Below are 14,903 nucleotides of genomic sequence, written 5' to 3'. Positions count from 1 at the left end.
GCCAATCTTGTACGAGTATCTGCAAATATTTCTGTAATATTTAGAATTATGAATTTTTCCCACACAGCTTTTGTCAAAAGCCGATTGTTGCATTTTCTTTTATTTATTAAATAATTTTTGTTTTTGTTAAAAAAAAAATAAAATAAATACTCAGCTACGCTGCTGCGGCTCGTGCAATTAGCCTGAGGTTGCTGATCTATAAAAATGACCTTGAAACAACGCACAAAACTAATGCTTTTAATTTATTTATATGCATGCTTGTGTGTGTATTAAATATTGTCACACTGTTCTTACATATTTTTATGTGCTTTTATTTTCTTGTATTTACTCGTATCTGAGCTGTTATGTGAACAATGTTCTCAGTAGTCTAGAGGCTTTAATATTTTTTCTCATTTAATTTTTTAAACGCAAAAAGTAGTGCGAATAACTTATGGCACTTTATAGTATTTAGCGAAAATTTAATTTTTGTTCTACACTGCAATTGTGAAATGTTTATTGCAGCTGCTTAGGCGGCAAACATAAAATTATTGACTCGTTTTTTTAGTTATTATAAGTATTTAACAAGAATGACGTATCCATTGAGGTATTTGATATTCGAGGGTTTGGACTTAGTTGCAGTTAATGCTTCCTTATGCCATTGTCCATCTCTTGATTTGCCGGAGTAAGGCAAACATAGACACTCCTCCGTGAGTGGTTCTAACGCCGGTGATGTGATGCCCATACGCTAAGTCTAAGATCTAAATATCTAAATATCTAGGTTTTTTTTAGGAAAGTAAATTGACGTGGTTGTTGAATGTGAAAGAGCGAGCTAAGAAAGCCTCAAATGCATTATAAATTGCCAGGAAAACGTTCACTAAGCGAAATAGCAATATGAGTGAGTTAGCTGGTCGATATGCTATGCAACAACGAGACAAACTTATCATTGGAATGCACGCCGCACAGTGTGTAAAATGAACTTTTTTCGTGACAAAATCTAATATCTCGAGAACGATAACAGATAGCGAAGTAAAGTTAACAGTAAAGAAAAATATATCTTTGGATAAAAAAATTACCTCGACCTTTAAAATTACCTTTAACAATTGGTGGTTTAATTTTTTGAGCTGAAGACGGTATCCGATGAGCCTTTTAAAGGTTTTTTTCTTAAACTTTTTGGAATCAGTTTCTAAGGTCACGGGAAAACGCTTTCTAGTTTTTTCTGTGTAAGTTCATTTCATGCAATTTTTAGGAAAAAAAAAGACGAAAATCAAACATCGAAAGTAATTTTGTAGGTCTTATTTAATAAAAAAACACTCACCCTGACTCTGAAAACGACCATCAAATCGCGTTGATTTTTGAGAATTTTTTTTTGGACGCCACTTTTTGGGATTTTTTAATATAACAAGCGTAATTTACAAAAACTTGCGTTGATATTTTGAAATTTTGTTGCTATATGAAAAAAAGTGTAAATAATCGTCACAAAAAAAAATCTCTAAAATCAACGCGTTTTTTTAGCCGTTTGAAACTTGCACTTCGTTAGTCTTAAATTGTATGAGCCATAAAACTGCATACCCAAAAATTTTCTAAAAATCCTGAATAAAAAGTAGAAATTTTGATGAGGATTTGTTAAATTTTCCTAAATTTTGTATAAAGTTTAAAACTGTGATTACCGTGTGAATTTGGTTGAAGTTTAGACGATATTTTTATATAAAAATGGACAAAAAAAAATTAGCTCGAAAAAATTTACGAATGTTTGAAGAAAATCAACACGCGATCATTTGTTTGAATCACTGTACATCGTAACCTCCGAAACTATCTATCTCACACTTTAATGGAAAGCCGAAGTAATTACGCACATTTTGATTACTTAACTGATTTTTTCGACAAATAGTGTATGTTTGTGCGTTCAAAATTTCGGAAATTTTTTTCCGAGATTTTCGAATATCATGAAGAAGTAGGTGTCTGCTTTTTTTCTATAAAGAATGTAAAAAAATCTTTCACACCGAAAAAAAAAAATTGAGGTGTAAATTTAGTATGGAATGACCCATATATAACTTTAATATACAATATGGCTATAAAATGAAGTTGAGCATCAGAGAATGTAAAGTCCTTTCCTAGTCCTGCTATATTCATTAGGGTGGTACAAAAAAAAGTAAGAATTTAAGACTCTCACGCCAAGGATTATTTTACAGCGAAAAAATACACCCCTGTTTTTTTTAATCAAAAAATATTTAGATGCTTCTATATTAGGGTGATACAAAAAGCCATGTGAAAAAGTAAAAGGGCATCATTTTAAAGGAGGATTCCAGTTTCTTATTTGAGCAAAATTTAAAAAATATCAAAAAGGTCGAAATTGGAAAAACAAAAAAAAATTCCAAAAAAATGTTTAAAACTTTCTTAATTTTTTTTTCATTTGAGCAAAACTACAAAAAAAAAATCAAATAGGTCGAAATTGGAAAGACAAAAAAAAAGTTTTTACCAAAATTTTTTTTTTAATTTCTTAATTTTTTTTCAAGAATTACCGAAAAATCGTATATAATACAATTATTTGTTTTCTCTTAAACCGATAATTATACGAATATTTGCACCAAAAAGGCAAAATTTTTAACCACTGCACCCCGGCAACCACTCAATATTTCGTACCCCGCTTTTGCACAATTTATGCTATTATATAGTTGAACATCTTCAACAAATGTAATCAATTATAGTATAAAGTGCATAGATTTTGTTTTTTATTAAAATTATTTTAAAATAAGTACACAACTACATTAATATTTGCGACAATTTTCAAAATATTTGCTAAAATAAATAAATATACAAATAAAGATCCATATAAAGTAATACCGGACTGCTGCTTAGGTCTCCATACAAATTATAAACGCTCATACATATTTGCGCCAATAAATACTTACAAACGTACGAAAGCATACTCGCAATCAACTAACTATCGTACATACATACAAATTAGTAAAATTTAAATGGTACGATAACGCTGATGGCGATAATTGTCCGTGCTGTAATGATTGGCGTACATGGGTAAAATATGCTTTCGATCGAGCCTGACCATCGACTGAACCAATTGGGCCGAAGCTGCATTTTGCTCATCGCCAGTATGATTTGGAAAAACTACTGGACCCGGCGCATCTTTGTGATTGAATTTCTTTGTTTTGCGCTGAAAGTAATTGATGTAGTCTGGACGATTTTGTGGTGCAGACGCTTTGAAATTCGTCTGATATTTGTATTGTGGCGGTGGTGCTGAGTGATGCTTGTAATTAGGTGTGGTGAAGCTGTACTTCTTGCCAGGCGGTATATTATTTATACTAGGATCGATATAGGAGCCATGATTGCGTTGATGCAGAGGCGCTGATGCAATAAATTCATTGCGCAGCCCACCACCGTTATTCAGAGCATTCTGAGCTATATTTGCAATGGATTGTTTTGTTGGAATGTAATTGTCTGCGCTTTTATAACTATTTATATGGACACCATATATCGGCTGATATTCGGAATTTTGATCCAATACAAGCGCTTTCCATTCATTCTCCTGATTACTGTACGAATCTGTTTCAGGATGTGGCACTTTCTTGAAATTTTGCTTTTGATAATACTCATCACGTGCGGTCTGCAGCCGTTCACGCATACCTGGTTCCAGTTCCATTGGCACTTGCTTTATGCGCGCATGCGGTTTGAACTCAATGAGGCTGGGAATTTTCGGGTGGGCGTGCGTTAGATCTTCAATTGGATTTTTGAGCGGTTTAATGTCTGAGCTCAGCACTATGTGCTCCTGATCTTTGCTATAGTGATTGATTTTGGATTGCGATGTGTCGTCGTTGATGCCATTTTCACTGTGCGGCGATTCGGTGACGGGATGTGAATTGGCGCCGACGGTCTTCACCACAGCATTGAAGCCATGCTTAGCATCGGCAGTGTAGTGAACTGTACGTATCGAGCCATCTGGCTCGAGAATGCTATAGTGTCCCTTTATAGTATCGCCGTCGCGTGACTCCCACTGGGATTTGACATCTCCAGTGTGCAGATCTTTGACACCATAACTGAATGCATATTCTGGATGTTGCTGAAAAAAAATAAAAGAAAATAACTAATAAGCGAGCTGCTGTAAAAATATAGAGCGTAGTTGTAGTACAGCTTGAAAAGTGGGGGACAAATTTTACAGTTAAAGTAACTAGGCAAAATCTGCGCGGTAGAGGTTTAGAAGACACGCTCTGAAAGGCAAGCTCGTCGTAAAAGGCCTAAGGGACCGCATGCTGAAGGTAAGTGGTCTTGCCTCTTCACTCTTCTTCAGAGCCGTAGCCACTTCCCTGCAGGGAAACCGCGGACTAGTGAATCAAATTTCTAGTTCCGTACTAGGTCTTTGTCGCCAAAAAGGAACTAGTCCGAAAGGAACTAGATAGTTTTTTCAGTTTTTTTTCACTAGAAATCTATATCTAAAGTGACGAATTTAGAAATGGTTCGGAACTATCGAATAAGGGATGCGCGGGGGGTTTGTTTACTTTACATAGATATGTGTTTGGCGGCTTTTTCGTTCAAATACGCTTCTATTCTATGCTTCGCAAATGCTTTTTCATAGCTTGGTAATACAAAACTAAAATTTGTGTTAACATTTCAACATTTTGGGACCGTCTGGAATCTAAGAAATAACAGCGGGCATCTCTGCAAACTCAGCTACGGCCAAAGGTGTGTAACGTACATTTGTTACAGTAATTCAAACAAATTTAATTTCAAATTGAAAACATATTTCTTCCAAAATAACTTAAAATCGCACACACGGAAGAACCAAAAAGATCGAAAAATCATGATCCTTTTTTCTATCGTCTGTCGATTTTAGAACTGGTTCGGAACTATAGAATTTAGGACTAGTTCGGAACTATCGAAAAAGGGATGCAGCGGGGGCAATTGACACTTCCTAGGACATCGCCATGTTAAATTCGCCAGTTTCTTGCATGCAAAAGAGATTTATCGCGAACCAGTACTGGGTCTAAATGTACTAGAAGCGCACCAGTTCAGAACTAGAGATTTTCCTCACAGGGTTACAATAGGTACAAATGAGTTGGGAAAGAAGTTATTCGTCATCGACCCTTGAGTGATTTGCCAGAAGAGAAATAAAAGGAGTCGGAAGCAGGCAGCGAAATTGGCCCTTTTGGGATTCAGGAGCACCGAAATCGACTGGTGGGAGTTGCAAGGGAAGGATTCCGGTGGCTTTGTCCCTTACTACCTCTCTTTCTCTTGACACGAGACGATGAGACGCGAAAGATACATAGATTGGATTTAAGGTTGATGAAGATGCTGACTGTGTTTCAGCGTGGATAATTAGGGCTCTTTTGCAGGATAAGAAGAAGAGACGATTGTTACTGAAACTGCTGCCTTTTATGTGAGTTTGGATAAGGCTGATTCGTTTCTTTTACACCTTATTCGCGCTCCTGTTCTCGGTACAAAAAGTGAGACTCCTTCAGTTTGTTTGGTGCTTATATCTCTGCGAGTCGAAAGAAATAAGAAAGCCATTCCTTGTGGAAGGTCCCAGTACGTTAAAAAAGCGCTCTAAAAAGAAAATACCAAATTGAGGGAACTGCACTGGCGAAAAACCACGGGGACCGACCGGGTATTTCTCGGTCCGCAACCACTATAATACCCACACTTTCGGCCATAGAAACCACTGCCGGGAAGTGGCTTTCTTTGAGCAGATAGATTGCGGACAACTTGTGGGTTTGCTGAGCAGATTTGAGCAGGGTTGTGGTGGCGGAGCAATTCTGTACCGCCTTTGCAAGGATTAGGTATGCGGCTTTTGGCAGCGATTTGCTGACAGACATAAAACTGAGCTATCTTAAATCCAAAAATCTGATTCGACGTAAACTGTGTAAATTTATAACAGTGAAACTTTTATACTTTTTGGCTGTACATACAAGTGCATAGTAACCTGCTGTCATATTCTCTCATTATTAATTTTATTTGGACATGTGGGCTTGTCAGCTGTCTCGGAGTTTTGTCTAGTTTAGTTGACAGATAAAATCATAAATCATTTTACGCTCACAGTGGGCTTGATTTATGAAAGATTGACATTCCAGAGTTACTGTCACTGAATTTTGACAACAGGTAGTACACCTTTGAGTGCGTAACCCGCTTATGACAGATGACAAAGACTAATTCAAATTTTAATAAATGCTTGTATATTTGAATATGTTTTTCGCTTATGATGCATGCTACTGAATTGTTAAGCAAAAAAAAAAAAGCACTTCAACCTCGTTTGACGTTTTGAAGAGACTTGCAAAACATAGAGTAAAATAAAATAATATAATTTATATGTATACAAAAAAAAATTCATTAGTCAAATTAAATTTTTAAGTAAGAAAATTGAATGATTATTAATCAATTATTTAAACTCACATATTCTGGCGCATATTTCATCATTTCACTCTCTGTTTCATCAATATTGGCTTCAGTGTCAGAATCTCCGTTAATCATGCATATACAACTTAACAATGGCATCAGAGTTATCCATATCGTGTGAGGCTAAATAAAAGATATAGATAAAATAAATATTATTTTAAAACTTCGCAATTATTAGTTTTAATTCGCTGTGGTTGTAAAGCCAGTGTCACACGATTACCCAAAATTTGGTGCAAATCGTATCCCTGTCGTGTGAACGCACAAATATCTTTTTTTTATCACAATCACGAAAAACAATTTGTTAAAATTTTTATTATGAAATTAATATTTTTATTATATTAAGTATGTCTATTATCATTGCATTAAACTCTCATCAGGGATTCCAGTTGTGGCTGTTGCTCCCCAGAGAATCTCTTTATAGTAGGCGTTCTTCTCAGTATGACTCAGTATGGTGAATTGAGATCCTGAGTCACTTCAACACACCATTTAAATGCAGCCTTGGAATAATTAAACAGTGACGCGAGCTAATCATTTAAACAAATTTTACAAAGGGAAAACCGCCAATTTCCGTTAAGTAACTGTTAGAAAGCCGACTATTTTGAGGAACTATATACATTAGTCATTTGAAAAATAAGACCGATGCGAGACAAGATATTTTGACCTATTTTGACTATTTTTCTTTTCTTTGTTTTATCTTTCAACTGCAGCATTTTATTTAACATAACCCATCTGCATCTAAATTTTTAGTAAAAAAGTTGTATAGCCCATTAAATTCTAACTCAATAAAGTGCAAGCTTTAAGTGGTTAAAAATTCGGGTTGATTTTTGATAATTTTTTTTTTTTGCTGAAGATGTCACGCATTTTCTTCCATACAATGTATGTTCGGCCATTTATTTTTTGTATGGGAGAAAATAATAACACCAGCGGCAAGAAAGTTATCACAAATCAACGCGAATTCTCAAACACTTAAAACTAGCATTTTGTGAAAAATATTTACAGCCTAGGTTTTTCTAATTGGCTTTGAGAACTATTTCTAACTATTTACTATTTGCATATTTATTCGAAATTATCAGTGAAAAAAATGTATGGGTGCATCAGGCGTTTTCGTAATTTTATGATTTCACCTTAAATTGATACATATTTGACAAGAATTTTTAGAAAGAGCCCTATGCTACAATATATTTATCAAAAACAATTGGAAACACAAGGATATATTCGCAATGAGCGGAAAAAAATTACCTAAATACAAATACTCGCTTTCTTCCCTTGATTAAAAAAAAAATATTTTTTATTAATTTAGTTCCTGTCTTTTAAAAATGCGTGTTAAGTTTTTATGCTTTCACAAAATTAGATTATTTGCTCAGTGCATCGGCACCGCAGTATATGTAGTAGGTTACCAACCCTGCAGGAAATGGGACTAGTTTGTAGCTAACTATTAACTAACTAGTAGTCGACTAGTGGTAACTATTTATTAACTATTTCCTTTGACCGTAACTAACTACTTTTGAAGGGCGATGGCCACAAAATAGATGTAAAAAAAAGATTTAAATTTTGTATATTTTTTTTTAATTAATTATTTTATTTAACATTACAAATTTGCTTATTTGTTTACATGTTCCTTTGTAGGGGGTCTTATCTTTGAAATCGATAAGACACAACATCAAAACGATAATATAAAATTTCGAACTTTATTTTATTTGTCTTTAATACGAAAAATAATCTGCGAAGTGCAGAAAAAAGGTGTACTGAAAATAATTTTTGTTTGGGGATATTTAAATAGAAACTTGTTAAGAAAACAAACTCCCGATAACGTCTGCATGACTCCTGCATGACTTTACAACTAACTTTAAGTAAGTTTTTTCATAGCTAATTAAAAGTCAGTTGTTTATGGAGATCCCGCAAAAAAACTAAATAGAAGTTGGTTATTTTAATCAATTGATATTTTTTTCTGTAGGTAATTTTGCATGGAATTTCCACAAAAAAAATGTTAATTTTGAAAAAATTTACTTGGTATTTTTGAAACAATTTTCTAAACGAAAAACTGGGAAGCCACAGTTTTTTCTTAAACGTGACTATTAACTAGATTTGTTTACTTCTCTAGCGGTATTTGGAGTGGTGGGGACTTTTGATATATGTATTGATTAGAACTACTAAAGAAAATTCCACGCATAAATCCAAATTTCCCCTAATTATTCCGAAGTGAAATGCTTGTAAAATAAATATTTCTAAAATATGTACATAAATGTCTTTTTAACCGAAATTTTTTATCCGTTTGAAACTTGCACTTAATTCGAGCAAAATTGTATGGGCTCTAGAACTGCATACCCAAAACTTTTTTTAATAATCAGATTGAAAAGATGAAATTTTGAAGAAAATTTGTTGAAGTTTCCTAAACTTGAACTTGTTGAATATTCTTAAGATTGAAATTGTGATTTGCATGGTTTTGGTTAAAGTTTGGACAACATTTTTAAAGAGAAATAAATAATAGCAAAAATATTTAACTCGAAAAACATCGTGAATATTAAAAACAAAATTTAACACGTGGTCATTTGTTTGAGTCAATGTATTTCCTTAGTGCTTTGATTTTGAATCTTATTGGTTACCATTTACCATCAAATGATTTTTCTTCAATTTAGCAAAAATGTTTAGCAAAAAACAGCAAAAAAAAATTCTTAAAAATGATTCGACTACTAGGCCATTTCAATTCGACTGGAACTAAGTTAGAGTGCCGTTTCTTTTCAAATATGATTTTAGGTAGCTGTGAAAGCCATTTTTATTTTGTTAATTGCGATTTATGTATGTATATTTGTATGTTTAACAGATTAGCACTGAAAAAATATTTTATACATTTTTTTTTGTAACTTTAAGATGCCATCTCTTAAGACATGCCCCTATGCTCCATACCGACTGTGGTCAATAAGTAAATTTTCAAAAAGCTTTTCTTCATGCAGTTTTATCGCAATGAACATGAAAATTTAAAGATATGTACATAAGGGTGACTCATTAACAAAGAGAATGTTTTTCCAAAGCAATGTAATAATGTATATAAAATCCATTATAGTTTTAAACTTCCCCCAAAAAAAATTCCGAAGAATATTAAGATTTACGTGGGCTGGACCGATTTTCAGAAAATCCCACTATTCTAATTCCGCTGATAATGTATTTGTATTTAAACAGTTTTATGCAGACCGCTTAAACTTAAACTTTTTTATCATCTGATTTAATGTTTTGGAAAATTAATTTTTTTAAACTAATTTAAAAGAAACTATATTTTTCTGAAGATTTACGTGAGCTGGACCGATTTGAAAATACTTCCAAAAATGTAGATAACTGTTTAAATTCCGTTGATAATATGTTCGAACATTTTTATGCAGACCTCTTAAACTTAAACTTTTTTAATGTTTAACTAATGTTTAATGTTAACTAATTTAATGTTTTGGAAAATTATTATTTTTTAAACCAATTAAAAAAACTATATATTTTTCCGAAATATTTTGGCAGAAGACTTACACCCAAATTCATAAAAAAAAGACCTTAACTGCTTTATAAATCGAAACATTTTATGAAAATATAACTTTATAGAACTCTTAAAAACAATTTTATATTTTATGAATGTGACCAATAAATTATAATAAATTTTATAATTCCGATGGAAAAACAGTACCGCATTTTCTTTGTATGGAGAGTGATGCACCCTAATGTGCATATATTCCTGATATCGATTACCATTAATAAAAATAAAAGGATTTTTTTTCCAAAAGAATATTCTGAACTCCATGTAACTATTAGCATACATACATATGTATGTATGTATAAAATTTTCAGCGAGAAGATTTAAGCATTCGCCCTGTAGTATATCTCATACTATCTCGTAAGCATATGTTGACCACGCTATAAAAGCTTGAAATCTACAGGAAATTTTTTGTAAAAATCGCTTTGTAATGCTTATCTCATTTCGTTCATAAGTTTCCATTTGTGTCAAATAAAATGCTACATTTGGTCACTGTGCATCATTTGATGTTTGAATTTTACAAAATTTAATGCATCACCTAAGAAATATTTTGTAATTGTAACATTAAACTGTTTTGTTTTGTAAGTTTTGGATGAACATATTTTCTTTCTTGCTAAGAATATTTCCTCACCTGAAATGAAAAAAGTCATAACTAATAAAAAATTCAAATTTCACGTTTTGTATTATATGATGGATTTCATTTCAAATATTAGTCACGACTTTTTCAATTTCCGTTGCAATGTTGTTACGTCTTTTTGCATTTCAGGTGACGATTTGTAGATCTAGCCAAAACTTTTAGATAATTAACCGTAACGTCGTACGCTGGAGTGTAATTGATGCTGCCAGTAAAATAACTTAACTTAAATATTAAACATTTACTTTTTTTATTGTTTTTGTTTTAACACAGAAACTTGTACATAATAGAAATGTGTTATTATTTCTTAATCAGTTCTTTTTTAATATCATTTAGGGTTTTTACGAGTATTGCACAGAAAAGGACTTCAAATGGTTGCATTTGATCTTTCTTTAATAAACTTGTTTCAACTTTCACTTTCTACACAGAGAAAGTTTTTATCAAATGCTTTTCACTTTCTATTGATATTTATATATATATATATATATTTCATATGCGGCAATAAAGCCAACAAAAACATGTGCACTCACAACAAATTTCATTATCGGTTATTTAACAGCCAAATTCTTTTTAAAAACACTTTCGATTCTGCAACAAATTATCGCAATTAGAAATTTTCACTATAGCTGCACACAATGTAAATATTTAGCGCTTTTCCAAATTCACGTTACATATGCATATATATATATTTATACATATGGATATGTAGTTAATTAAATGCAATTGCATTTGCGTGTATTTTGTGCAACATGTGCTTAAGTCAAGGACAGATTTGCAATAAAGTTGCTGCCTGCCATGCCATCGCTATTTATATGCACATACATGTATGTAGTTATTTTATATGTAATACCCATCCATTTGTACATAAGCGCTACACAAGCATACATACATGCCTTATATGGATGGTTGTATGTATGAATGTGCACACTTTGATGACGTCGATGTGTGGGCAGCTTTGCGAACGCATCAGTTTCATCTTCCCAGCCGGCTCAACTACTTTCGGTTGGTTTGTTTTGCTACTAATTTTCACTGGATTTTCCGGATTTTCTTGTGCACATCACCATTACACTGGATCAGTTTACTCATTTTCTCTGTGTAAACTTGTAGTTGGTTTTTTTTTGTGTTGTTTAAATCGATAATTTTAGCTGCGCTTTTGATATTAATTTCTAAAATATTCCATAATAAAATCTCAAAAATATCTAAGTTTATGTGTATGTATTTAAAAACACATAAATTTTTTCAAATACAATTTTTTATTTTCCTTTGCAGGCGCGTATACATAAACAAGTGCAACCATTTCAAATGGAACTCGAATGGTAAATTTCTAATGGGTTGCTGCAAATGCATCATTGTTGCAATTTGTGTATGTAAGTATGCATGTATTTGTGTAGAGATCAAGAAAAAGAGGAAGATTTGCAATGTCAATGTTTCAAAAAAAAAAGTTCATTACAAAAGAGTTTGCTCCACCAACGAACGAATTCCACTCCAATTGATCTTCAAACACCATACATATGTACATACATACATATGCATTAGAGCTTGGCAATATTATACAGTGCATTTCGCGTACGTATTGTTTTCTTTTTATTTATTTCTTTTGATGTGATCATGAAAATTGCAACTTTGGCGATGAATGTTAGTTGTGTGCCACAAACGTACAATCAACCTCATTGCCAAGCAAAGAAAACGTGTTTCGTCGGCGGCGCTTTGGGTGCGATCAAAGTGAACTGTGCTGTCGCTATCTATAACAATTTTTTCTAAAGGATTTTCTGCTAACAATGCGCTTGAGCTAGAAATGATTAAGTCAACTGTAGCTAGTGCTGTAATGTATTTTTATTTAGGTAAACAAAAAGTGTTTGGTTAAGAATTAATAAATTTTTAATAAGTTTTAATTTTCCTAAATCAGTAAGTCGGTGTTTAAAGTTACAGGGTGGTGCGTCAGGTATTTGAGAACCTATAGACTTTGAAACTTGAATTCGTTAATTTCTTAGAAAATACATATTTGTATTTATTCAATAAAATCCCATCAGTGGTAATAACAGCTCAAATCCAGGGACCGTTACAGTTACAACTTTTTCTAAAAAAAATCACTCTTTAACAATTATATTTTTGACTTTTATTTAATTACTCCTTAATTACAGTTTTTTTTTTTTATTTTTATTTTATAAATCCAAAATAACAATTATTTTTTATTTTTATCTAAATAATCTGCAAATAAGTTATTTTTGATTTTTAAATTATATATTTTAGATAACAGTTACTAAAGACTGTTTTTAATAAAGTCATCAATATAAATCAGTCACTGACTTTTATTTTTAAAATCATACTTATAAAAGTCATTTGTATAAGTCGTAGTAAACTTTGGTTCTCCAGCACCTACTTAACTGCGAAAAATGATAATGTCTCTTATACATACATATGATTAAGAAATAACTGTCGGTCACTGATCTTTATTGATGACTTTTATAAATAAAAGTCTTCAATAACTGTTATCTAAGACATATAATATAAAAATAACTGTTATTTACAGATTATTTAGATAAAAATCAAAAATAATTGTTATTTGAGATTTATAAAATAAAAATTAAAAATAATTGTTATTTTTTTTTAATTTTGCATAAAAGTTACAAATAAAAATTTATTTTCAAATGTGATTACCGGTGAAAAAAGAAATCGATTGGTATGTATTACTTAGTTGTAGAACAATTTCTTTATAGTGAATTTTTCAATGACAATTTTCATCAAGTAAAATAAGCTCGACATCTTCGTTTGTATGGGAGAAAACCCCGCACTATCAGCAAAAAAAAATAATAATTAAAAATTAACGATATTTTCCAGCGTCTTGAAAATTGCACTTTACCTACCTACTACCTAATGAACTACAAAACTGCATACCCAAAATTTTTCTAAAAATTCTGAATAAAAAGCTTAAAATTTTTGGTTGTGATATTTAAAGTTTGTTGAGTTTTTATACGAAATTTAAAATGTGGGCTTACGTGGTGCTGGTTATGTAATGTGCTAGAATTTTATAAAAAAATATTAACGCTAAATAAACAAAAGAAAAATAGCCCAAATTGGGAAAAATGACACTTAACTTAATCAGCTGTCCACAAGGTACAAGGTACCTATCTGCCTCTCTAAGCTTGACAGAAGACTTACTTTTCCGAATAAATGAGGATTTACAAGCTATTTCTCTGTGGTCGAAAAACAACAGGCTTAACCGTAAAGCAGCCAAAATGCAGGAAATTTAACTGTCGTTTTTTTACTTACAATCTTGATTATGTTTCTCAAATAAATTTTGTTCATGCGCTTTATGGAAAAAATGCGCAACACCCTTCACAAACAAAAAAAATCTAAAAAATCAACGATAATTTTTTGCGACTTGAAACTTGCACTTTATTAGACCAGAACTGAATGGGTTACAAAAATGCGTACCCGAAAATTTTCTAAAGATTCTAATTAAAAAGTTTGAATTTTTGATGACAATTATTGGAAGTTTGATTAACTTTTGTGAAATTTGTGCAAGTTTTAAAACTGTGCAAATTTTTTTATGCAGTTTCTGTTATAGTACATAGAAATATATTTTAAATGAAAATTATTAACAATAAATAAATAAACATAATTTGCACACAATATAATTTTTTAAATTTTTTGCTAAATCTCTGACCATAGCTGTATCTTAAACGTAAATTTGACCACAGCTCCGAGTTTTCGACAAATATTCTTAAGTGCAGCATATCTAAATTCCTTGATAGACGTTAGGTGGTATGTATGTATGTATAAAAATAATCTACACCCGCCGCCCAAAGTATCACTTTTCGAAACTGACGTTTGCACAGTCTACTCGTACATGCAATCTTATCGTACCTTATTTTAAATATTCAGTTACATCAAGAAAGTTTTTCTTTAGAGCCATACAGTTGTGGAATTTTTTGCTAAGAAAATTTAAATTTAAAACTTTTCCGAGTCGCTGAAAACTGGCTGTGTATGCTTTCTGCTCAACTGAAACTTTCTATCTACACCATCTAATTAAAATTTTCTTTCTTACTTTACTATTTATTTCTCGAACTGAAAATATTTGATTTATTCAAAAAATAGTTTAACAATTGATTAGAATCGTAAAATTAATGACAGGCTTGATTAATAGCCCGGCCCTCCTGGCTGAGGTAAATTTTAATGTTCCTTCTCGAGTGTCAAGACACTTTCGACCTCTATTTTTAAAGCCATGCAAAACTAATTTTGAACTAAACGAATCATTCCGTGGTTTATGTCAAGATTTTAACTGTCATTCCAGCACGTTTGACGTATCGGACTCGATTTTTACTATAAAGAAAACTATTATTTCCACTCTCAATAATTGAAATACTATCTTTAGCATAT

At 31.9% G+C, this 14,903-nt stretch overlaps 1 protein-coding gene across 1 annotated transcript; it reads right to left on the bottom strand.

Moving 5' to 3' along the window:
• Positions 1-2,696: 2,696 nt before the first annotated feature.
• Positions 2,697-11,285, bottom strand: Cpr76Bc (Cuticular protein 76Bc). The gene is made up of 3 exons (XM_017626618.1): positions 11,054-11,285; positions 6,376-6,501; positions 2,697-4,051 (listed from the first exon to the last, which is right to left on the bottom strand). Exons 1-3 carry the CDS (start codon positions 11,063-11,065, stop codon positions 2,951-2,953), a joined length of 1,239 nt encoding a protein of 412 aa, XP_017482107.1. The 5' UTR covers positions 11,066-11,285; the 3' UTR covers positions 2,697-2,950.
• Between the last annotated feature and the right edge of the window lie 3,618 nt (positions 11,286-14,903).

The sequence above is a fragment of the Rhagoletis zephyria genome, unplaced genomic scaffold, assembly GCF_001687245.7.
Source record: "Rhagoletis zephyria isolate East Lansing unplaced genomic scaffold, Rhagoletis_zephyria_1.1 Rzeph_scaffold_04716, whole genome shotgun sequence".
NCBI classification, from domain to species: domain Eukaryota; kingdom Metazoa; phylum Arthropoda; class Insecta; order Diptera; family Tephritidae; genus Rhagoletis; species Rhagoletis zephyria.
Note: the sequence above shows the minus strand (reverse complement) of the source record. Positions and strands in the feature narration are given on the sequence as shown.